This window comes from Manis javanica, chromosome X (assembly GCF_040802235.1).
Source record: "Manis javanica isolate MJ-LG chromosome X, MJ_LKY, whole genome shotgun sequence".
Classification (NCBI taxonomy): Eukaryota; Metazoa; Chordata; class Mammalia; order Pholidota; family Manidae; genus Manis; species Manis javanica.
In genome coordinates, this window is record NC_133174.1 from 107,692,154 (window position 1) to 107,718,128 (window position 25,975).

A 25,975-nucleotide genomic window follows, 5' to 3' on the forward strand; every position below is an offset into this window, starting at 1 on the left:
TCAAGACTTGTTTACCGAGAGAGTCGTTATTTACTGCTAAATTACATGAAACAGCAGCCCTGAGAAGGAATGCCCTAAAGGCTATTTAGCAAAGCAGGTAAGCCAGGAGCAATGTAGAAACGGGGTGGGGTGAGGGAAACTTACTTGTTTAATGTCTCAGAGCAGAAAAAAAAAAAAAAAAGAGGAAGCAAGGAAAAGGAGAAAGCAGGAGCAAGAGACATACTGGGTCTCGGAGCTGTTCTAAGCAAAGACGAAAGAAACGATAGGGAAGAGAACCCCATGACTTATCAGAAAACCGAGTTGCAGTTAGTTACACCAGCATGTCAGGAACTTCGTCCTGCTGAAGAATCCCTACCAGTAGGTTGGCAACCTAATATAGAACTCATCTCTCTCCACCATATCCTTTTACATTCCTATCAGGTTTCACTATGTCACATAGGTCTACTCTCTGGGAAACCAGTTAAAAATCCAATAGCTTTTCTTAAGTAATTCCACCATATCTGAGTACTGGAGATTTTTTTAACTACTGAGCTTGAAGCAAAGTCTAGCAGGAAGGGTCTACAATCCACCTTCTCATTACAGACAAATTATTTGGTTAGCTTTATTTCTACATGTCATGCCCCTGCTCAGATTGCCAATGACCGCAAATTACCCACATGGTAAAGCTCATGTGCCTGATCGGGCACTCCATATGCTCCCACAGTCCTACTAATATAAAATAACTACTGCCCTCATCTGTGGGGTGCTTACTACATTACAGTCCCTGGCTAAGTACTTTCCTCATATCGTACCTTTCAATCCTCATAAATAACTTTGTGTGGTAATTATTATTATCATCTCTGTGTTACAGAGAAACTGAGGCACAGAGAGATACCAAAGGACTAAACCAACTTTATCTCCCGACTACCCAACTCCACCTAACACACCTGCCCTGTGCGTGCTGCCTTCCACACCCACTTCCTTTCTGAGTCCCTCCTTTTGAGGTCCCACCTCCATCAAGAAGCCTTCTCTGAGCCCAGATCGCAGTGATCTGGACTCATATAGTACTTGGTCTCGAGACCACTTTAAAACAGTGTTTTTATTTTATGTCTCATCTCCCCAAACAGGTTTTAAGCTCTGCATGTTACACTTCTCTCTACCCTCTGCAATGCCAACACTTTATATTAATAACATATTCTATATACGTCTGGTGATGAACTCACTGATTCCTAATAGTGTCTGGCACATAAGCAGCCCCTAATAAATGCGTTTAGACAGTCACCAATGAATGGGGGAAAACAAAACATAAAACACAAGTTAGTGAGAAATCCCTTACCCATAGAATGAGTGCAATTCCTTTTGTTAGCTGTTAGAGACAGTCTGGTAGACTTGAGAATACAGTGCACCAACATAGCAAAAATAAAAGATTTTTCTCTTCCTTTTTCCAATAAACAGAGTGACCTTGGCCTTACAGCAATTATTTTATTACCTTAGGTGCTTTCTTAGGTAAAATGCTCTTTTGATGTGTGGTTCTCCCACTGCAGAAGGGAAAAAACCCTCCCATAACAGTTGAAGAATAAGTGAGGACTTTTAGACTCTGCATATATAACAAACGGCTCTCTTTTGTGCAGGGGAAAAAAAAAAAGGCACCAGATGTGAGTCATACATCAAGCAGCTGAACTTGCAACCCTGATAACATATACCAAGACACTTCGTTTAATTGCTAGAATGGGGAAGGGGCAGCTAGAAGAATGTGACCAAAGTGAGCCAAGAAGATGCATGAAGGTGGGTGTCCCAGGGGCTGGCCAGGAACCTGCACTAATTTTTTTTTAATGAAAAAACCACTCTCCAGATCAGATTCTTCCTTATTCCATATACCATTAGATCCCTTAGGAAACACAGTTTTAAATACCAGGGGAAGGTCATGTGCAATATCACAGCTACCTAGTCCTCATTAAATTCCTTCACTGATACACGGAAAGCACTTGAAAAAAGCAGATGCCTCTTGCAGCTACTTGAGAAAGACAGAATGAATGTAAAGGAATCGGTTTCTGTTAGGACAGTTACACAGGGATCGTTTATTAGTCTCGGTACCGTAAACTCCTCTCCAAAATTTTTCCAGGAATTTTAGAGTGGCACATGGGGTGCGTTCTCATTAGCTAAAAAGTACCAATCATGGAAATTAATCACTCATGACACGGCTTGTCTTGTTTTAACATGAACACCAAGAAAAAAGCAAGCTACGAGCTCTGAGTAGACTGGTCACTGCGCCCAGACAACCAACAGAGCTTTCGCAAGACTTGCACGATGCCAACATCCTCCTCGGTGAAAGGAGGTACTCGGGTACCGAGAACCGTGACTTAAGAGAGTAATCCACTAGCAGCCCTCCAGTGGCCTGGGTTCCTAGTGGCTGGTTTCTCAGCCAATGACAGGGGTGCCCAGCAAGCACTTCTGGGGAAATATGACAAACTGCAGAAAAGGATGCTGACTCTCTCTTGATAAACAACTGACTAGAGCGGGTGGAAAGGTGTGTACTACTGGGGAAATACAAATATTTAGTCCATAAATATGGGGTCTTGCATCTTCCAATATGAAGAACTCAGTTCCTTCTCTGGCCCCTTATCCCTAGGGCCCATCACAACTGACTGGAATGTACAGCTGGCCCTTGAACAATGTGGGTTTTGGGGCACCGACCCCTTGCACAGTAGCCTACTGTTGACAGGGAGCCTCACCAATAAGATGAACAGCCGATAAACACCTATTTTGCACAATATATGCATTCTATACTGCATATTACAATAAGCTAGAGAAAGGAAACTATTTTCAAATTGTCTCAAATCTTCAAAAATTTTTCAAATATATTTATTGGGAAAAATCCACATACAAGTGGACCCATGCGGTTCAATCCCATGTTGTTCGGGGGTCAATTGCACTTAAACTAAACTGTCTGACAGCTAGCTAGGGAAGTTCAACTTTCTAAAGGAGCCCATACATGAATTACTTTGGCTACATTATTCCTATCACGTTACAGGTCATGTGGCTGCTTTTTCTCAAAAGACCTCATAACCAGGAGTCTTCTGATTTTCCATTTCATCTGTTAGACTTTGCTGAGTCTTTCCTCACCCTCTTTCCTTCATTTTCTTTCTTTCTACCTTCTCTCATGACTTCATTTTTCCCTTCATTGCTATTAGATCCCTTTATCTCTGACAGTCAAAGTGTCTGGGGAAAAGACTCCAACTTGTTTATAAGAACCATGAAAAGCTGTACATAATTTCAAACTTTCCAAAGGATTCTACATAATTTTTTTAAACGCAGACATTTTTAAATGATAAAGACCCTTCAAACTTACACCTCACTTTAAAAGGCATCAAGCTGCCCTGCTTCAATCCCTGTCAACCCCAGAGGGAACTGCAGGCCAATGTCAAGCCACCACACACCAAGAAGGTGCAGAAAAAACAGGAGGGAAAACGCATGGCTCCTGTCGGCTGTTATTTGCCAGTGAGTCATGACTAATACCGAGATCCCTCCCCTGTGAGTTTGCAGGGGCTGTCAAAGCTTGAATTTTCTGATAGAAAAGGTGTTCGGCTCTCAACCCTGCGAGCTCTAGCCTTGTCGTGCTCCCTGCTAAAGCTACTGAAGCTTCTCACCAGTGTGGGCTGGAGGTCCTAGCAGGCAGGGGACTCCAGATGCACCAACGGTAAAACCGCCACCAGCATCGGGAAAGTGACTCAGAAGACGGTGTGCCCAAATCACCCTTCCGTGTGCGGAGGAGATGCATTAATATTCTTCACTTCAAGGACTAACACAGTGGAAACACGTATATAGAACTGTTCCTTTCAGAAGGTCTCAAACTGTCAGCCCTCTGCCTCATATTTCTCTCTGCCTTTCCCAACTCTCCAAGAGCAGGGTCAGCTGCTCATCGCACTGTTAGGGTTGGCCTCCCTCCTAGGCCTGAGCCAATCCAGGCCTGAAGCAGAAAGAATGTGTATGACGCCCCCCATCCTGTAACAGATCACCTAGAAGTGCAAGCCCCCTGCCCACCCCCCACCCCCGTTCACAGCCCATGCACCTCAGTTCACAGGGCTGGACTTCCGCTTCAGCCCTCATTCCAAAGTCCAGCCTGGCAACTGACTACAAAGCTGCTCTCCACGCCCCACACTCTGCCGGCCTGCTCGGCATGTTCACATGCCCTCCACTTCCAGAGAGGCAGAGCACAGCAAATGCTCCACGTTTCACCTAACTCCAACTATGCTGAACTAACGAGCAGGTGAAACACAATTCCCACAGGAGAAAGGTATCTTGGCAAAATCCCTGACACTGTGAATGGAATCTGGCTGAACCTTCCCTCTCATGCCCATTCTGACTGTGATAAACCCTGAAACACAACGCTACTGCTCTGGCTTAGGAGGTGGAACCAGGCGAATACAGGATATATATATTTAGCCTCCAGAACTCCAAGATGGAGATGCATAATCCATAATGGAGAATAGCTGGGACAAATGAAATCGGTAACCAGAGAGAATTCCCAAATCTCATCTTTTTAAAGAGCTACGTGGCACATACGACCAATTTGGTTTATTCTTCTTTTCCTTCCTTGCCCTACTGTTGGGTAAGGGTTTTAAAAAGAAATGTGGGGGTTTTTTTGGGTATATGTGAATTATATCTCACTAAAAAAAGATAATAAGTGGCCAAAATGTGAACAGCTGGGGATAAAAAGAGGCAAAGCAACAAGCATAGCTCAGCAGCAGCAGCCGCAGAGCAACAATTAGCTGGAGACAAGCAGCAGCTGTCCTCTCCAGCCAGACCACGTGGTTACCAGGTTGCCTCAGACCCACCACCCACTTCATGAATTTATGGTTCCTGCCTGGCCCCTGTAAGTGGTGGAATTTGCAACCTCCATAACACACAAGCTAAACAATCGATCTTTGATTACCTGACTGAACTAGTTTTCTATTGCCACAACAGATCACCACAAACTTAGTGGCTTCCAACAGCAGAAACGCATTACCTCAGTTCTATCTTAGAAGTCCGGCATGGCTCTCCCTGGGCTAAAATCGAGGTTGTAGCAGAGCTGTATTCCTCTCTGGAGGCTCTGGGAGAGAATCCATTTCCTTGCCTTTACCAGCTTCCGGAAGCTGCCCACATTTCTTGGCCCGTGGCTCCTTCCTCCACCTCCGAAACCAGCAACAGTCTCTCTCTCTCTGATCCTGCTTCTGTCCTCACATCTTTGTCTCTCCTCATCTGCCTCTCTCTTCCACTTATAAGGAGCCCTGAGATTACACTGGGCCCATCTGGATAATTCAGGATATCCTCCCTCTGCTGATTAGCAATTTTAACTCCCTTTCACCACGTAAGGAAACCTTTACAGTTTCCAGGGATTAGGGCACGGCCACGGCCGTCTTTGGGATAAGGAGGGGGTGGGGGGGGCGCAATTATTCTGCCCAATACATCAACCAATGTGTATTTCACGGATTATCAAGAAAATAAAAAGCATGTGCTTTTACAGACAACTTCATTTCGATTTATAAATATGGGCTTCTAAAAGCAGTTACATGTAGAGCAAATTTTAATTTCAAGGCCTTAGGATAAACTCACTATTGAAAGGAATATTGTGCTGAACTGTTTTGTAAAGATATTAATTCCCCAATGTCTTGTTTCATGAATCCAGATTCCCACACATCATATTTACTTCTTAATCTGGGGCTGTAGCTTAAGTATGAATAAAACATTTTAATATTTTGGGAATGTTAGGGGAAGGGAGTGGAGGAACCATTTTCTGATAATCTGCACAGAATTATAACCTTCACACATGCTGATAAATCTGATAGGAAATACATTATAACAAAGAATGGGGTCTCGCTCATTCAGCTAGTGAGCACTGACAGTATGCCGATTAAGAGCATAGGTTCAGGCATCAGCCCGCCTAGGTTCAAATCCCACCTCTGGAAACTTGGGGCTCTGTAACCTTGGATTAACCACTGAATTTCTTTGTGCCACACTTTCCACATCTGTAAACGAAGAATAATAATAGTACCTATATCATAGGGCTACCATGAGGATTAAATGAGATACAGAATACAAAATACTCAGGGTGGTGTCTGGCACGCAGTAAGTCTGCAGTAAATGGATCTTCTTATCATCACCATGTGGTGAGGCCCCAAGCATAGGGGCAGGAGACATACAGGAAGCGTACCACAACTTGGATTCATTATTTTCAGGGCTTGAAAATGAAAGTGAGGGCAGGATATGACCACTAAGTGGAAAACAGCAGGCAAAATATTAAATTGAGATAAAATTTGAGTCTCCCCTTGGTAGACACCCATGGTTTCTGCTTGCAGGCTATGAGAAAGACAGAATGACCTTCAACACTTAATGGAAGTGTGAATCATCCTTAGCAAACCACATGATACTATACTGAGTCTCTGAAAGAACAGTTTTTGGTATCAGAGAATAATTTATTTTTCTGCTCAGAATCTTCAAGTAGCCTATCAGTTTTACCCTTGGACTTTTAATGGCTCTTCACAGACTCCTGAACAAAAGCAAAGCCAACCTCGTGTCCAAGGCATTCAAGGCCCTGCACAATTTTATCCCCCTCTGTGTTTCCACCCCCATCTCACGTAAACCCTGTACACAAACTCACTATTCAGGTCAAACTGCCAAGCTCTCATTCTAACAGCACTGAAGTATCAGTCTGTGTATTACTTTGGTATGTTTCTTATTTAGTCCAGAGGCTTTTGGAGGCCAGGAACTCCATCTTAGATATCTGTATTTTACCCACAGTGACCAGCATGTAATAACAAGCACCTCATTAGTATTTGCTAAATAAATGGACTACCCTATCCCTCCATTCATCCCATCCATTTCCCCCACAGGAACCTTTGATGCCCTTGGGTTTCAAAGCTCTTTTCTTCGCTCAACTGACAGCCTCCTTCTTTAAACTTCCTGATTCAGAATAATAATTACATTTCTTTAAAAAGCTGCACTTCTAAATGTATCCCAGAGTTTCAGATTTGGAAAATTCTATACACCTCTGAGAATCCGCTCATTAAAAGTTTGTGTGCCAGGGCTTTTGTAAAAATCTTTGAAAAAGTATTGTTTCCAGACAGGCTACTGATGACAACATCCTTAAAATGAGGAAGTAATATAATAATTACTTCTTACCTTCATCGTAACCGTGATGGTGCTATTTACATTCGCTTTATGCAACCAGCCTTGTCTTATCACACCGCCTTTCTGAGAACATAAAGAAGATGAATCCTGAAATAGAGTAAAAACCATCAGTGAAACAGCAGCCAGCCAGCCATCTAACCAAACATTTGGGGGCACAAACTAGGCCCTGCCCCATTTTCTACCGAAAGCATCAAGTTCCCTCTCCCCCACGTGAAGAGATGCCTGATTAAACTTGAAATCGTTGACTATAGAATGAAAGGCTCTGCGCTGCGCACACAGTTAGGCACGCAATATTTACTGAGTAGTATGGGCTGTCTTCTGGAAGAGTCTTCTGTATTACATAAACAGCCGAGCTGCACCTCAAAATGTCACGGACATCCGCGCCATCTGTCCCAAGAGGGATCTATCAGGCAGGAGAGTCCAAATGAATCACCACACCACATGCCCAGTGTGGGGAAAAAGCAACTCCACAAGCATGTCCCACAGGTGGAAAAACATGTTTATATACAAATCGTAGCCCATTTCACTTGATCTTTCCTGAACTCCATTTGGAAATGTAACAATTTTTGTTTTAATTTTTAAAAACACTCATTGAGCTTGAAAGCTGGCCACAGATTATTCAACAACAATTCTTTCCCTCATCTTTTCTCAAGGAAATCTCAGTGAAGTGACCTGGAGAACATCAGCACGGCGGCCCCCATCTTTACCTCATCTTTCTCACAGTCCTCATCAATCTCAAATACATGATTGGGAATCTTTTCTGGTCTCAGAGACTTGCTGAAAATGCAAGAGAATTGTCTTAGATGCCGAACAGAACAGACAAAAAAACACAAGGAAGCTGAGTAGACTTCTTTCTTTCACAACCAAGAAAATGCCAAGGCATGAGGAGAAACTCTTCTCCCCTTCCCAAATCAGATTTTCCCCTCTGACTAAACTACGTTATCTTTTACGTAAGGGCCCTACGTGTGCAAGTCAGCAGCAACGCTTTAAGTACGCCAAGATACTTGCAGGGGTCGGGGGAGGGGGCGGAAACTGCCAGAGCTGTTAGTGGTGTGGCAGAACCGTTATCTTTCCCCAGGTCAAAAAGCCACTAGTGTAATTCTGGCTCTTGCATCTGTTTGCTGTATGAACTTGGTCTGGTCATCTTAGGAACTGTTTTCTCCTCTGGGGAAGTGCTTTAAGAATTACGAGAAGGCTACGGTCTTATTCCTCCCCAAGATTCTCTTCTGGGGTTAGCAGTATCATAGACGAGAAAAGGGAGGGCTCCAGTAGACTGAGTGACTGGCCCGAGGCTAGTAAGTGGCAGAAATACAATTTGAAGCCTGACAGTCTGGCTCCTGGGCCAGTGTGCTCAGGACGGGCCCACACGTCAACTTCCAGAGATGCACTTTTGTCAAGGGAGGTCTGGGGTCATCAAACTGAACCTTGTAGTTTCCTCACTGACACCACTGGAAAATGCTCACTGCATTATCCAGAATCGAATGAAGATGACTTGATGGTCAACATACATACACCAAAGCCAAAAAGTGAACTCACACTTTTTGGCCAAGAATTTCAGGTAGCCAAGTTAAAACATACTCAGTCACCCCCAATGTATTTACCAAATATGCTTGGGTGTTTGAGGCTCTTCTTTATTATAAATTAGAACACAGGTTTCACAAGTGGCTTCAAAAAAAAAAAGGTAAAATGTTTAATCTCTCTCCTCTTGAAGGTTTCCCTTGAATTCTAAACTTACCATGGCAACATTCGAAAGTCCCCAGAGAAGTCTTCATACTTGTAGTTTACCACATGCCAATCTGTGCTATAGGTTTTAATACACTGAAAGAAAACAGGAATCTTTTACTTGAAATGTAGGGAGAATACACATATATCCAGTTTTTTAAAGTCTAGTAATAAGCTGACAGGCATTTAAAAATCATCTGGGAAATGGTGGTACTGGGATCTTCCTTTGGGGATTAAGTGTGTCTCCCCAGACCAACGGCAGCTATAAATCCCAATCCCAATAGGCCCTTTTGAACTTAAACTCCAAGACCAGAAAGTATTTAAATCCAAAAGAAGAGAAACAAAGACCATGTGCTGCTTGGGAGAGTACATACATAAGCTGTCTCCTTGGTAGCACATCACACAGACTTGTTATGTAGGTCAGCTGAGTTACAGTAATTTTATTTTCCACTTACGTTAAAGAAAGAAAATTTATCTGGATATGATGAATGTTCCCCTGGGGCCTGCCTCTGAGGGTCTTACCTCTTTGACAAACAAACTCTGGGCCCTTTCCTCAGCATCTTCTGGTACAGTGGACTGCACTGTTCTGTGCTGACGATTTATCACTGAGATCTAAAAGACAAGGAACATTCTTGCTGTAAGAACCGGCTTGCAAAGAACAGTTCTTCTCTTTAAAGACATGTTTTTGAACTCACAGATATATCTTCCATCGGAAACATAAGCAGGTCTCTGAGGGGGTCGCTGTAAATCTGGGTTTTTCGTTGGGTGATAACATTCTCATAGTCCAAGGGCTCAACAATTTTGGTCTTTTCCTTAATAGAAGACAAAAATAAAGTTAATACAGTCAAACTCACACGAGACGAATTCCTCTCCATGTGCTGAAGATTCCTTATTTCACAAAAGAAGGGATTATTGATGGTAACAAGCACTTAAAGGAGTCACTTTCCCAAGAGAAATATTTTCCATGACTTTACACACACCACAAACACATACACCCACGAGCTTCTCTGCTCAAGACAAGAGTTCTGGAGAGATAGCACTGCACTCTGCCGATCCATGTGCCTTCCAAGAATTTAATGAATTTAAGGTGAAACAGAAATTGGTACATTTGGAAGCCTGTCAGTTGATACTACTGACTATGAACTATTCACTTGTTAACTGAAGGGGAGGAATAGCAACATGTATGTGCCTCTGCTATACGAGGGACGCCATCCAACGGATGGTACCAGGGTCCAGCGGAGCTGGGGCAAGCATGGGTCCTGGAGATGCTTGATCCAGTGGGCAGGGCATCAAAAGGGTGAGGTTCGAGGTGGCAAAGTCAGTGGATCCTGTCAGACTTCCAGGCGACCTGGCCATTGATGGTAGGGCCCCAGCCTGAGGCTAAGGTTACAAAGAGCAAGGTCAGTGACTCTGAGAAATGAGGGCACGATTTATTAATAAGAGTAATCATAGTTAGCATTTACTGAACTATTTCTATAGGCCAGGCACTGTGCCAATGCTTTCTCTACATTTTCTCATGTGATACTCGTAAGAACACTATGAAATAGGTTTAACTCCTCCCATTTTACAGGTGAGGAAACCCTGGACTCGGTCAGGTTAAGTAACCTGGCCCCCTTCAGATCCGCCACGCAATCCTCGGTCTGTGACTACAAAGGCTCTGTTCTTTCTACCTCATGAGCTTTCCCTCTCCTCAGAAATACACGAAGGTACTGATGTGCAAGACACTGACCTTGGAAAAGGTTCTCACCACCTACCTTCCTACCATCTTTTCCTTCAATGAACTTACCACCATCTAATTAATACGCCGTCTATTTTACCTCTCCACCTATTCGAGGGCAGAGATTTTCCTTTATTTTGTCCACTGTTATAACCCCAGCACCTAGCCCAGTACCTGGCACGTGGCAGGCATACAATCCTTAACTGTTGAAAGAACTTTGGCATATTCAGATTCTACCAGTACCATGTCTTGACACACTATTCTAAATCAAGGTGGGTATATATATTAGTGATTCCTAATAATAATCTTATTTAAATCGAACTGTTTCTCTTAAAATTTTTATAATAAAAACTGCATAAAGAAAACCTGAATGTAAGATATACTAAATCTTAGTTTAGTATCTTAGTGGAATTAGAGTTGTATTTACACACACAGTATTTGAAGCGGTCCCCAGTATAGTATACGCACACAATCCTCTGGGAGAACAGTTTTTATACATGGCTCATAGTAACATCACAGCTATAATGCAGTTCCGTATCTGAAGGGCATCTCTGAGTTCCCTCTACAAGATTAAAGATTAGAGTAAGCCACTCTAACCCATGAGCATCAGTGTTCAACAAGTCTAAGGTTCAACAAGTCTAAGAGATCCTAGTAACAAAACACTACAGAGATTCCTCATGAAATTCAAACTAAAACTACCATATGATCCAGCAGTCGCACTTCAGAGTACATATCCAAAGGAAATGAAATCAGTATCTCAAAGAGCTTTCTGCACCCCCATGTTTACAGCAACATCATTCACAATAGCCCAGATAGGGAAAAAACTGAAGTATCTATCAACAGATGAATGGACGAAGAAAATGTGTGTGTGTGTGTGTGTGTGTGTGTGTGTGTGTGTGTATTTAACTGCATATATGTGTGTGTGTACGTACACACATGCAACTAAATATAATTCACCCATGAGAAAGAAGGGCACCCTGCTATTGGCAACGACATGGAATGAACCCGGAGGGCATTATGATAAGTGAAATAAGTCAGGGAGAGAAAGACAAGTAATGTATACCAGCATTTATATGGTGTGTAAGTCCGGGGAAAGGAAATCCCGGGGCAAAATGCCTCTAAAAACCGAAATCAGTCAAAGGGAGAGATAAAGTTTAAAGCCCGTTTATTGCTTACAAACTGCAGTCCAGCGCCATGTCTCTCTCCCCTGCTCCACTGCGGAGGGAAGGAGGGAAGGGAGGGAAGGGAGGGAAGGAGGGAGGGAGGGAGGGAGGGAGGAAGGGAGGAAGGGAGGGAGGGAGGGAGGGAGGGAGGAAGCCCCTCCCCTTCAACTCTCAGGTTCAGACTCGCCCTCGGTAGTCCAGTTAATTACCCAGTGACAAGGAGATGAACTTCTCTCCACCCCCGAGGATATGCAGATGCACTAAAGCGAGGAGAGATACTCTGGAAATGTTGCAATTTTACCCACAATGTGAAATCTGACACACAAAAAAGGAGAATGCAGTAATTAAAGCCCTCTTGCCAAGGGCTGGGGGATGAGGGAAAAGGGGAGATGTTGGTGAAAGGGTACAAAGTTCCAGTTATAAGATGAATAAACTCTGAAGAGCTAATGTACAGCATGGGGACTATAGTTAATAATACTGTGCTGAATACTTTAAATTTGCTAAAAGACCTTAAGTGTTAACAACAAGAAAAGTAACTACGTAAGGGGATAGACATGTTAACTAACTTGATAGCAGCCATCATTTCACAGTGTATACATATATTAAATCATCACCCTGTACACTTTTAAATACATACAAGTTTATTTTTTCAATTGTACCTCAGTAAAGCTGGTGGAAAATATCCTAACAAAAATATACTTCAAGTCTTAAATTTAGATTTGTAGACCCATGAGATCAAATCAAGCTGATCATCTCTATCACATCTATGAATACTAGCGCCAAATGAGTGGAAATGGAAAATATTCCTATTTGGGAACTTAGATTTTCTGAAAGTAAAATTTGAGCCCTGCCCCCCCCCACCACCACCACCAAACACACACCTTGTTCCAAATCCACTGTGTTTTCATGGACCCAAGTGAAAGGGCTCTGTGACCCCATATTCCACGTCTAATATTCACAGTCTGCAATTTCTCAGAGCAGTTAAATGCATAAAGCTCCATCTAAGGCAGCAAGCCTTTCTTAGGCACTGAAAATACTTTCCAAGTCTTGCTTTTGGTGCCAACTACCCTCTCAACGCACACTGAAAAAAAACAGTCTTCAAGTTTCAATGTTTAACCTGTTGATTTAGCACCTGTTAATCTCTCTGTACAATAATTTCTCAAGTGCCTGCTCCAAGTAACTTTGAAAAAGAAATGCAAAATCCTCCTTAAGTTTTCTAATGGAGTTGTCCGATTAATACGAAAAAGCGTATGTCCAAATGAATCATTTTTTAAACGCACAGTATGTGCCTTCTGAAAATGAAACTTACAGCTCTCTCCATGTGTTTTGGAAGTCACATACTCATGTTAGGAAACAAGGTTTCCCCTTTTCATTTAAAACTGCTGAAACTAAGCGCTCTGGGTCTTCATTCATCTTTCCTTTGTCAGGGGTACCCTGATTGTAGAAAAAGTTGGAGTGGCTATTCTGGGTCCCACAAAGGTTCCCCTAACAGAAGACTTAGGTCTGTGAATCAGGCTTCATCTCTATAATAAAAGGATGAAGGACTGAGTGCCCCCCTCACCTGCCTTCGATCTCATTGTTTTTCTCCACCCCTCTCCCCAGCAGGCATTAAAAGCACAATTCAAACTGGAAGCTGAAGAGAGAAGCTACAAGAGGAGCCAGCACCAAAAAACCATACCCCCTCCATTTCCCTTCCAGGAGCATTTAGCTGTAACTCTGTTGGCAACAGAGACTTGGAGAACCTTCACTTTTTAGAATTATCATGATTTCACAGTGGCTTTGCCCTGCACTCTAGAACATATCTCCCTTATCTAACTTTCCTATTCAGCTTTATCATTTATTATTAGATGTATAGCTAAATAAATAGAGCTGCTATCACCCACAACAAGAGTCTTTCTCTCAGGTTTGCTATGCTTCCTTCCTGCTAGTAGTTGACACACTGCCTGGCCTGAAAAGGTGCTTTTCCAGAACTCAAGAAAACTCTTTTGTCAAAATAAATGCTACTTCAGTTGGACAATATCCATCATATCATAGACAAATTTTCACAAATGCCTAGGGTGCCTAAATGGTTTTCTTGGCTTCACTGGAGATGGATGGTAATTATAGATTTGCTTTGTTTATGTCACCGTATTCCTATTATGTTAATATGTGTGTGCAAATTAGTTAGTAGTTTAAAACCTATGCATACTTAAGGTACTGTACAAGAAGATATGTCAAAGAAATAATCAATCCTCCCATGTTTCCTTCCATATGCTACATCTGTAGCTTTTCTTCTTTCTTCCTAATTACAACCCTTAAATAGAATTCGTGCCTCATATCGAATTTACCGAGTATCATAATTCCTCCAGGTGGTAAAGATACCTCGAGACAAGTGCTGGGCATAGAAGCCACAGGGCATAAATCTGCAAAGAAATAAAAAGCTAACCTTTTCAAACAATATGGCTTCTCTCTCACTTACCAACTTTACATTTCCCTGTATGGCCCCGGAAGATGACTGGTTAGCCAGAGACGGGTAAGATTCCTCAAGGGAGGAACAACCTAAGACAGGCACAGTCGCAGGGGGGCCATCAGGTGAGAATTTGGGGATCAACAGAGGTGAGGCTCAGAACCTCACACCCCCCCCCCTGCTTTGAGAGAAATCTTCTGCATCCGTGGATGTTTTGCTGCCCTTGTCTAGCCTGGATTAATACTTAGTCCATAGGCACACACCTGATCATCTGATCATCTACATTTGCCTTCTTACAGCACTAAACTATGTTTTCTACCTTTATCTTGCATCTACCTACCACTTCAGCATTTTATTAAAAATAAAAATAATAATAATAATAGGAGAAATGTGGGATCAACATATAAATCAAGTACAAAAATCAAATGAATATTCATATTTGACCTGATGGTTTATAGGTCATATTGCATGATCAAAACCGAAAGTTTCTGTGATGAATGCCCTTGTACTGTTCACCATGTAAGAATTTATTCACTCTGTAAGAATTCGTTCACCATGTAAGAACTTGTTCGTTATGCTTCAGAAGATTGGAGACTGACGAGAATTAGGCTTGAGATGGATTAATGATTGTACATTGAGCATTGACCCCCCTATACTGAATTTTATTGTTGTTAACAACCATTTGATCAATAAATATGAGAGATGCCCTCTCAAAAAAAAAATAAAAAATAAAAAAATAAGAAGAAGAAAGGGAGAAATGTGGGATCAACATATAAATCAAGTACAAAAATCAAACGAATATTCATATTTGACCTGACTGTTTATAGGTCATAATGCGTGATCAAAACCGAAAGTTTCTGTGATGAATGCCCTTGTACTGTTCACCATGTAAGAATTTATTCACTCTGTAAGAATTCGTTCACCATGTAAGAACTTGTTCGTTATGCTTCAGAAGATTGGAGACTGACGAGAATTAGACTTGAGATGGATTAATGATTGTACATTGAGCATTGACCCCCCTATACTGAATTTTATTGTTGTTAACAACCATTTGATCAATAAATATGAGAGATGCCCTCTCAAAAAAATAAATAAATAAATGCTACTTAATAAACAGTCAAATCCAACAGCAAGGTCCCACTGTGTACGTCTCTACGGTCATATAGCCATGTTAAGTAAAAGGCAAGGCATTTAAACAATCTGGACAAGCAAGCATATGTTTCAGTCTTCTCTTCCCAAGTAGTGACGGGAAAACTGTCAACCTCAATCTGGAACCGATGCCGTTTTCACCATGAAGAAAACAAAACAAAACAAAACAAACAAAACAAAACAAAACAAAACAAAACAAAACAAAACAAAACAAAACAAAACAAAACAAAAAAACCACCGGTTTGCCTTTGAAAGTTCTCACTCACTAAGCAGTCTTGAAATAACTTGCTAGTAAGATAATAACTATGTTTCTTGGTTGTTGTTTCCCTTGAAGATTGCTTTGCAGTCTTAAGAAGCACTTTTAATATATATATATCCTACCTATTCCTTACCAAATTTTTCTTACCTATTTCTACCTCTCAAGTAGAGAAGGCAAATACCATCATCTCAACGTTATGCATGAAATTGGCTCAGAGGCTTAAGTTCAGCTGTCTACATCCAACAGCAGAACCAGAATTCAAAGCTAGGTCTTCCAACTCCTGCTCATTTTTCTTAGCAGTGTTTCCGAAAATCAAACTTATTCACAAACAACCTTCAAGATTTTGGGCACACCTTCTGCGCTATCCTACACTTTATTTTTTGTTCAAATCAAATCTCTTCTTCACGGAAATACATGTGTTGAAATAGTAAGCTTTCTACCGCCCCTGGAAAGGAAAAATGGGTATTTTCCTAATTTCTAATAAAGTTAAATTCAAAATCTCAGTCCTGGTACCGCAGTGTGAACAAAATGCACTTCTTCCAGGCTGACTTCAGCTCACTAAGGACCAAATCTAAATGGACGTCCAGGCTGTAAACCCTAACTGGGAAGAATGCATGATTCTACAAACTGAGGTGACCTTCCCATTTCTAACACAGAAAAGACAGACAACAGTACAGATTTGGTTACAGTCTGCTTCTTGGTCCAAAGAAAGGAAACTATGGATCCTAACTGGGAGTCACTGACAGAATCAAATACTTAGACTTCACGATTTTGTGGTGGTTCCTCTACATTTGCTAGACAGAGGAATGACCTTTCGAGATCTTAACTATGTATGTATAAATAGAAAACCATGCATGAGATCCTAAGATAAATATGTACATGCATGTATAAATTCAGCCATCCCGACCATTCATGTATTTAAAAGCACGCATTCCTAGCAGGCTTATTTATGCTATCATTAGAAAACTGAATCATATCATTTCAATTTCATTTAAAAACCAATATAATCACATAATATTTCTCTGTCAACAATGCGAAACAGCCTGGGTTACTTCTGCTTGGACATTACACCAAAGGTCATTAGTTTACCGGTAAATCTTTTACTTTAGAAACTAGTTCTCCTGAAGAATTCTAAGAATGTCTCTTCTGCAAATCTAAAGCGAACACTGGCTTTTTGCAGAATCTCTCCTGTAGCTCACTGAGAGGGAGACCAGAGAGCAGGCAAAAAGCTGAGCAGTGGGGCACAGAGCCAATTCAAAAACCTCCCTGCACGGCCGTGACTCCCACCCCATTCTCCAAAGGCGGTTTCAGGGCGAGGGGGAGCATGGCCGCCACGGGTTTAAGAAAGAGGGTAATTTAACCCAAAAGTTAGAACTTCAGTTTATAGTATTGCGATTAGACTACTATTTCCATGACATCTGAAGATATTCTTCCTGAAAGTAACCCCCATCTTGGGTAAGAAGTACATACTCAAAAAGACAGGGTTACTCAGCGAGTGTCTCCTTCTCATCACTCCTCCAGCTCCCTCCCTTGGGAATTTCCCCAACCCCCCCCCCACCCCCCCACCCCCTAGGTACTCAGCTCCCCTTTTGTTTCAGACATCTGTAGCGGAGTTTAGAGTGCTTTCTCCACAGAGAATATCCTAAAGTAACACTTTGTACTCAAAATGGCCACTGCGGGCATGCAATTTCCAGCAATGCGGAAAAGAAAGTGAGTTTGGTGTAAGGCACATTTATCAAGTCCCTCCTAAGGTCTAGGCCCCGTGCTAGCACCTAGTACTGCAAAGATGTAAAAGAACCAGACCCTGCTCTGGGAAGCTCACAGCCTAGTGGGCAAGGCAGATAAACCCGAGCAGTTCAAGTTGATCACAGGGACTGCTGTAACCTAAAGCCCCACTGGGCTTCCGTGCATACCTGTCTTGCCCTCTGATAGGCTTATCTTCTTCCCACAAAGCAACTGCACAAGCAGTGGACATGCTGAAGTGTGGGAGCCCATCTATTCACATTCCTATCAATCATTAGAACTTCGCCTGTTGTGCATCTGTGGTGTCGGGTCATTTCATCTTGTCTTCTACCTTTGTTGATAAACTCTAAGATCAGAGACCAGGTAACGGTTGAGAGTGGTGTGTGAGGAGGAGGAGCAGCAAATTCGCGCTGGGACTAAGAGAGGAGTGAAATTTCACCACTGAAGAGTACAGATTTCTACAAGGGGACCCTCCAGGCATGGCAACAAAGGAACCAGAACTGCAAGGACTTTCACATTGAAATAAACAGTATCTGACTTTGCTACGGTTCTGTCTTTTCTAAATCACATGATCACATTTCACCAGGTCATTTCCCCCCCCCACCCCCCTTTCCCAATAGGAACTCCAAGTACTGAAGAAGCTTTGAGTTGATATAATCTGATGATGACGCTAGGGGAGAGAAGCCCATCTTTTCAGTCAGTACCACCCAACCTGGCAGAAGAGACATGAACATATTTTAATAAAAACTGTTTTTCAGGGCAAATCTTGGCATGAAAACCCACATACAAATTGTATTTGAGACAATGACCTTTCTTAAAGCAGTGGAAAAATCATACTTTTCACAAGACCATTTCATTCCTGATGCCCACCTTGGCTCAAGTTACTCCTGTCATGGCCGGACCTCCAACCTCTCTCTCCTACAGCCTTTATTGTCTTTATCAAAGTCTGTGGCATTTACTCATATTTAGCACCTAGCTCCTTTGTGTGCGGTTTGCCTATCAGCCTCCTCAGCTGGATCATTAACATGCCAGGGGGCGGGGTGGGGGGCAGTGCCTTTACCACTTATACTGAGAGTGACTATATACCAAGTTAAGCATTTTATACCTAGTCACTGATTTCATTCTTTCCAAAACCCTGCAAGGGAGGGTCTTTCATTAAGCCTATTTTACAGACGAGGAGACTGAGGCTCAGGCAGGTCCACTGTCACACATTAGCGAGGTAGGAATCAAATCTCTGTCTGATGGACTCCACAGCCAGTGCTCTTAACCATGACACACATAAACCTATGTGCCCTGAGCTTACCAAAACGAAAATACTTCCCCACCCTCGCTCCTACCTCGTCTTTTGTTTCCTTGGATGGCTTTTGCATTTTAGGATTTGCTAACGCTTACTCAGACTACACTATCATCTTTAACAAAATGAGATCTTGCCTTCTCCCACCCTGATGATACTGAGCATGACAGGTTAAGAGAGCTTGTAGTATAATTGGATAAGGAGTTTTACATTTCTAAGCTGTTGCTTCCAATTTAGCATTTGACATGGATGAGCAAGGGATTAGCACCTCAGGTCTATTACTGTGGGGAAAAGAGTGGGCAGATTCAACTTCAAGACGGTAAGAATCAAATTACAAAAAAACAACAGTAAGATACTGTCAAGGGACCGTGTCGGTACCCTCCCCAGGACCTAGAGGAGAGCCGTGAGAACAACAAAGCCAGACGCCTTTGTAGTTCATGAGGGATAAGCAGCTAGATAACACAGAGACTGATCTTACACGTTCTTCGCCTTCCAAGCCAAAGTGGCAGCACACAAGGAGAAAGGGACAAGTCACTGCTAACACTTGCAAATTGATTTTCAGATCCCAGTTTTAACTTAGGAACAACTCACTGTTCCAAGAATCAGCAAAATGAGATTTTAAATGTATTTAAATCTAACATAGAAACAATGAGGAAAAAATAAAACTCATTTTCCTTCTCTTTAGAGTCTTCACATATGGAGAAATCTTCCTAAATGCCAAATTGCTTCCCTCTTCCAAGTCTATCTAGCTACTTATATAAACTCAAGGACTCTTTTTAAAAACTGACAGTGAATTTATACATTTTTTTATTAAATCACAAAATAAAACAAGTCTGTATACATACATGTAAGTCCGGGGAGAGGAAATTCCAGGGCAAAATACCTCTAAAAACCGAAATCAGTCAAAGGGAGAAATAAGAAGTTGAAAACCCATTTACTGCTTACAAACTGCAGTCCAGGGCCATCTCTGTCCTCTTCTCCTGAAGAAGCAAACAAGCCAGCAAGCCAGCCCCTCCCCTTGAACTCTCAGGTTCAGACACTGCCCTTGGTTGCCCAGGTAATTACACACTGTCACGGAGAAGGAGATGAACTTCTCTGCACCCCTGAGGATATGCAAATGCACCAAAGCCAGGCGACGTATTCTGGAAATGCTACAATTTTACCCACAGGCCACCCCTCCAGAAATCTCACCTTACAATCTACTCATTCCCCTTCTTCCGCAACGGTCCCTGGGTGAGAAAACTGGAGCACTGTGACCAGACTAATGACACAACAATAGCAACAGCAATAAAATTATGACAATCCTCAAGCCAGAGGATTCAGTTAGGTTCAAAGTTCCATGGAGATTAAGTCCATAGCCCGTCCATTCCAGCCATCACGCAGCAGCTGCAGCCAAGGGGCACGGCCAAGCCACAAGGACTGCAGAAGCAAATAACCGTGATTGTAGGGGGGCCACGTCTCCCCATCATTTCTAGGGATACACAGGAATACACAGGAGGCCAGCTCCCAGGCCTTTTCCCCAAGGTGCCAGAAGAGCCAGCCATCGCCAATCCATGTGTTGAAATGTCCAAGGCCACATCCATTTTACTCCTAATTGCTGCACCCATCCTTGCAATGCATGTCCAATAAAGTGGGTGCCTTGATCGCTCTCAGTCACCCGCGAACCAGCCATAGGCTGCAAAGAGACGCTTGCGGCCCCTCTTGGTGGCTTGCTGATCTGCACGACGTGCAGGGCACTCCTTCCAGGCTTGGCTGACTTCTACAAAGGTCAATGGCAAGCCCCCCCACCGAGGGCCTACAGCCCACATTGTCTTTTGCCCCACGTGCAACAAACACTGATGTAGCCATGGGGCCACATCAGAGGCAGGCTTTCCTTCTAGCCAGAGCACCTGGGCCAATGCATCTGCTTCATCACTCCCTGGGGATGCCAAAGGCAAATGGCCAGTCACATGATATACGGTACGTGTCTGCCACACCTCTCCGTGGTCTTTGGGTCCAGTCTCTCACCCACCCCGTGATGAGATAGGTGGTTATTGCCTTGGTTGGAGCTGTTCCGGCGATGGGCTCCGTAGCCAGCAAGGCGTGGTACACAGCAGCCAGTTGCTTCTCTATCGAGGTGACCCGGACCCTCTGCTCCTTTCCATAGTTGTGACCAGGCCCCGGCCGGCAGCAGGAGCAGCAGCAGTGGCAGAAGCAGTAGCCTTAGGCTCGGGCCCCGGGCCGGGGTCGCCACGGCCAGCAGCGGTGGTGGTGCCTCCGCGACTACACGAGTGTAGACACACGTCCCTCGGTGCGAGCGCCACTTCTCCCCATCATTTCTAGGGACGGCCCTCCCAAAGGTCGCACCCATTATAACATTTTGGGTTCAGAGGAATCCTGTCCACTACCGCCAGAATGTAAGTCCGGGGAGAGGAAAGCCCGGGGCAAAATACCTCTAAAAACCGAAATCAGTCAGAGGGAGAAATAAGTTTAAAACCCATTTATTGCTTATAAACTGCAGTCCAGGGCCACCTCTGTCCTCTTCTCCTGAAGAAGCAAACAAGCTAGCAAGCCAGCCCCTCCCCTTAAACTCTCAGGTTCAGACACCGCCCTTGGTTGCCCAGTTAATTACCCACTGACAAGGAGATGAACTTCTCTCCTCCCCTGAGGATATGCAAATGTACTACAGCCAGGGGAGATACTCTGGACATGTTACAGTGTTGCCCAATACATATGATTAGTTCAAACTCAGCTAACCAGTGCTTTTCATGACAGCCAACTCAAATATTACACAAATAATCTAGATGACTACAAATTAAGAATTCTGATGAGCTCTACACCCCACAACTTCATTTTAACCAATAATTATAACTTTACACCATATGCTGGCTGACAGGTAGGAACTGATTTGAATTCAATCACTCCTGGCTTTTGGGGTCCACTTTGGGCTAATATGCATTTAAATGACTCAAAGAGAAGGCAAACAAGGTAAAATGAAAGCAAAGTCTGGAATAAATTGAGACAATGGCAAAGTATCTTTTGAAAACTAGAAAAAAAAACACTGTTTCTATTCTTCAGCAAAGCATTAATGGACAAAAGAAAAAAATGCACCTTGGCTATGCATAATGGCTTTCTTTCTAACAAATCAAAAAATTTAACAAATTCCCATAGACATACAAAATCATTGCAGATAACTCATTCATGCATGGCGAAATCTTTCTGTGCCCACTAACTAATTTATGACCTGCCTTGGATCCAGGTGCACACTGCACACTTGGAACACAAAGAAATCTCGACTTCTTCCTGAGTTTTATAAACAGAACCATTAACATACCTCACATTCTTAAAGAGAACAAAATGTGAAGTGCACTGACGTTCTATAGCTATGTGGATTTAGCCAGCTAGATTAATAACATTCAATGAAAACATAAAAACCTAAAGGTCCTGTTTGCGTCATCTGAACACAGCAACACAAGCCCATTTAGTCACAAAAGCTCAGTAATCTGTAAAGCAGCCACACAGCCTTTTCCATACTGGTCCGACCACTGGTCTACCCACCCGTTAATCTGCTCCTGATAATGCAATACAGAAAATCAGTGGGCCCCATTGTGAAATTCAAGCTTAAGGGGCAAAAATACACCTTTCCACAAATACTTTCGTCTTCCATAACTGGCCATGTTGGATCTACCCACGAACTGAAATTCTCTGCCTTTTTTGAACCTATCATTATCAGTATTTTCAGTCTATGCCACTTCATGAGATAATACATTCTGAAAGCTACTTGAAGTAAATCAAGTGATTGTTCCTTTGACTTTTCTTAAGGTTACCTCTTTAAAATGTCAGGAGAGGCCACAGTTCTCAGTATTGTATTCCAGGATATGGTGACCTGATCTGTAGTTATCCTATTTACCCACTCATGATTAATCAGGCACACCTGGGTTCTGTCTTCAGGGGAAGCAGGAGACTTTACGTGGTTGGTGGAACTCTTCCTGACCATGCCCCACATTGCTGCCCTGTTAGCCCTCATGCACCCCTGGGGGAGTGTTCTTTGGTATCCAGTCTACAATCCAGCAACTCATGTTGCTTTAACCGAGTCTAATCAAGCTCAGAGTCTGCCCTCCTATTAGTAAGTTTCAATTATTTCCCCAGCTCTTGTTCATCTAAACTTAGCTCTCTCCCTTTCCAGTTCACGTTATCCAGCCTTAGGGGATCTCACTGCAGTACAACTTGTATAGCTTGGCGTCTCTGAACTTTTCGGAAAGGGTGTTAAATCAAACCAGCATCCTCGGGTACCCGCCCTTTGGGTGTTTAGCTTTTTTACACATCTTTCTCTGGGGAAAAAAAAAAACAAAAACAAAAAACGCCTGCCCTATCTATTATCTTAGTTTCCCTCTGTAAACCAATTCCCCTTCCTACCTATGACCAACCCCCCTCCCCATCACCGCAGATATCATTTCAAAGTCTTCGCAGCTGACCCCTCCCCCCCCCCCCCCCCTCGCATGAAAGCTTTTTGAATGTCTTAATAACCTTGAAGTGATAAAATGCTCTAAAACTGATTGTGGTGACAGTGGCACATATCTGTGAATATAGTAAAAACCACTGAAATATACACTTTAAATGGGTGTCTCCTATGGTATGCAAATTATAGCTCAACAAAGCTATTAAGAAAACTAAAAAAAAGTAAGTAACCTATCCACTTTCACTTCCTGATACCTAAAAAAATCCCTCCAATATTTAGTAAAAGATGAGCTCCCAGGACAGGAACCATGCTGCTCCTCACTAGAACAGTTAGGTGTCAGGGTCTTGAGGACAGGACCCTCCCCTGCAGCCAGACGCCACTGACTGGCCTGGTACAATAGTGAGGCTTGCTGCCGTCATTCCCCGAGGGCTCTTCTGGAGCTCTTATAAACAGAAATGCAAAACACACACCTTAGATCTGTAAGTCCCTGAGTATGGACCATGTGCAAGGCAGTGGGCTACAAAGTTGAGGAAAACCAGGTTGGCCAAGATGTGGGCCCTGCCCTTCACAAACTCATAGTCTTCAGGGAAAGACAGACCCCTACACAGTTAAAATACCATGTGCTGAGGACCTTGACCTGGGACAGAGGGCTGTGGGGATGCAGGTGAGGCAGAGAGTAATTCCCCTGCTGAAGGAGGAGCGAGGAGATAGCACACTGCGCAGAGTCTTGAAGGACTGAATATGAATAAAAATGCCCAGGGCAGGCCAGGAGAATAAAGGCATTAGAAGAGCGTAAGTAACTGCATGGATAAACAAAACAAAAGCCTGTGTTCAGCAGAGTCTGGGGACGTTCAGAATAGGAAGAAATAGGATGAGCTGGAAGACACGTGTATGGAGGGCCACGTATGCCAAGGCAACGAGTTTGGACTGATTCCTGGTGTAGGTGATGGGGAGCCAGCAAAGGTTTTTAAGCACGGGAATGACAGGAACAGATGTTTTACTCATACTTATGCACTGAAAGCCAGAAGGTCAGCGCCAATGGAAACTAATCCATAAAATGACAGCATAGGCTGAAAATTTGCCCCATTGTCTACATTTTCCAGGAGCAATACACTGAATTATGGAAAACTACTCATTATACTTGTATACAAGACTACAGAGGAAAGTAAAGTGAGACCTCTGTTTATGTAAAGAGCCTTTCTTTAAAAAAACAGAAATATACTTGCATCTTCCTTGTGAGACAGAGATTAGCCTAAACATCTCATTTTGAAGAGATCAGCTGCCAATCTGCATTTAATTTATCTCCAACACCTCTCAATGGCTAATTTGATCCAAAATGGTTAAACCTCTGTAGAAACGTAGGTTGGATCACAATTGTTTTTTGGTTTAAGCCCCTAAATGGCTCATCATAGCAAGCAGAAAAAAAACTCAGTTTAGCAAGGCTTATGTATCTGGCCTCCAGCGCAGGCCCTCCAACCACGGGGGGGGGGGGGGCGGGGGGGGGGGGCAGATCCCCTAATGGACCCTGTTATCCCACCTTTGCTGATCCTGACCCCTCCCTGCCAATTCTCCAACCCCACCCTAAACTCACCATGCTGCCGATCTGATCTGTCTAGGTACAAAGGACCACCCCTCCTACCCAGTGCCACCTCCACCTCAAACCCAAGGCTAATCCCTGTTATTTCTGTCCCCATCCTAGCCCTATCACGAGGTACTAAGGCCAGGGCCCATCCATTTCCTTTTCTGTCTCTCCCCACAACCAGAAGGAAAACTGTGATTACAGAGTCTTGTCTTATTCACTGCTCACCATTTTATCTTGAATGATGAAAAGAACAGATTATGAATCCATTTTCAGTATCTTTCTAACCCTCAGGACTACGATCTTCTGCCTCTTCCAATTTTTCAAGATGACCACAATCTACAAACCACTCACTGAAATACGTACAGCTGGGTGACTGACCAAAGGAGCCCTACTACTGAACATTGTAGTAACATGACTCATCATCACTCATTAATTTCTCTTTTGGTCAATTCGCAAAGTCATATATGAAGTTTTCATAGAACCGGGCACACCTACATGAAGAAATGTGTCAGTAGACAGAACATCATGTTGCTTGTGCATTGATGACTCAGGCAAAACCCCACTTGTGCTGGTAACAGTTTTCCCGCTGCCAAACTTCCTCCTAAGAGCAACCTCTCTGGAATCCTCCCTCCTCCCTTGAGCTCGCATTTACTGTGTGTGCTGAATATGCCCACAGGTACATTTTCTTGCTCCCTCCCCTGAAATGAATCCAAAGTGCAAGCCCTGTCACACATGCCCGGAAGCACTAGCAAGGAGCAACGCCCTCATCTAAGCATCCCCATTTTGCAATGCTCACCCACATCCCACGCAAAAGCCATCCTGAGACCTTAGACTGACAACAGCCGTGCCTCTACAGGCCTCTACCTATATAGCCTCTGGCTAAACCACTGCCATCATGACAAGACTGTGTCTTTTCTAGGAATGAATCTCTAAACCTTCTCCCCAGCAGTCCTCTCAACTAGTCTAACATAACCCTTGCCTGTCTTTCAGTACTAACAGCGCATTCCTGTCTTGCTTTCATTTTCAATTCAGTCTGGACCTTGTGCCTGGCCTGATGCACAGCCTGATGATACATACACGGGCTGTGCTACTTAATCACGTGTCCCCACCTTGATGTAACAATGTGCACATAACTCTACATCTTTCAACACTTATTTGGAAGTCAACCCCTTTTCGGGTGCTACTTTCTCCATTCCCAAAGTGGCCCCTAATCTGGGGTGTTAAGTGATCGTTTGGATGGGCTGCATGAGATGTAAAACTCTGAAATTACGGAAAATGTTGTGTATGCGTACATCTATCTAAGAAAAGGCTCC

The 25,975-nt window shown here is 43.2% G+C and overlaps 1 protein-coding gene across 1 annotated transcript in view; it reads right to left on the reverse strand.

Annotated features, from left to right (window-relative positions):
- The window catches only part of DOCK11 (dedicator of cytokinesis 11), a 168,240-nt gene that overhangs the window by 115,422 nt on the left and 26,843 nt on the right, over positions 1-25,975 (reverse strand). The window contains 5 exon segments of the mRNA XM_073227341.1: positions 7,141-7,236; positions 7,857-7,926; positions 8,885-8,967; positions 9,394-9,483; positions 9,567-9,683. Coding sequence (XP_073083442.1) covers positions 7,141-7,236; positions 7,857-7,926; positions 8,885-8,967; positions 9,394-9,483; positions 9,567-9,683 — 456 coding nt within the window.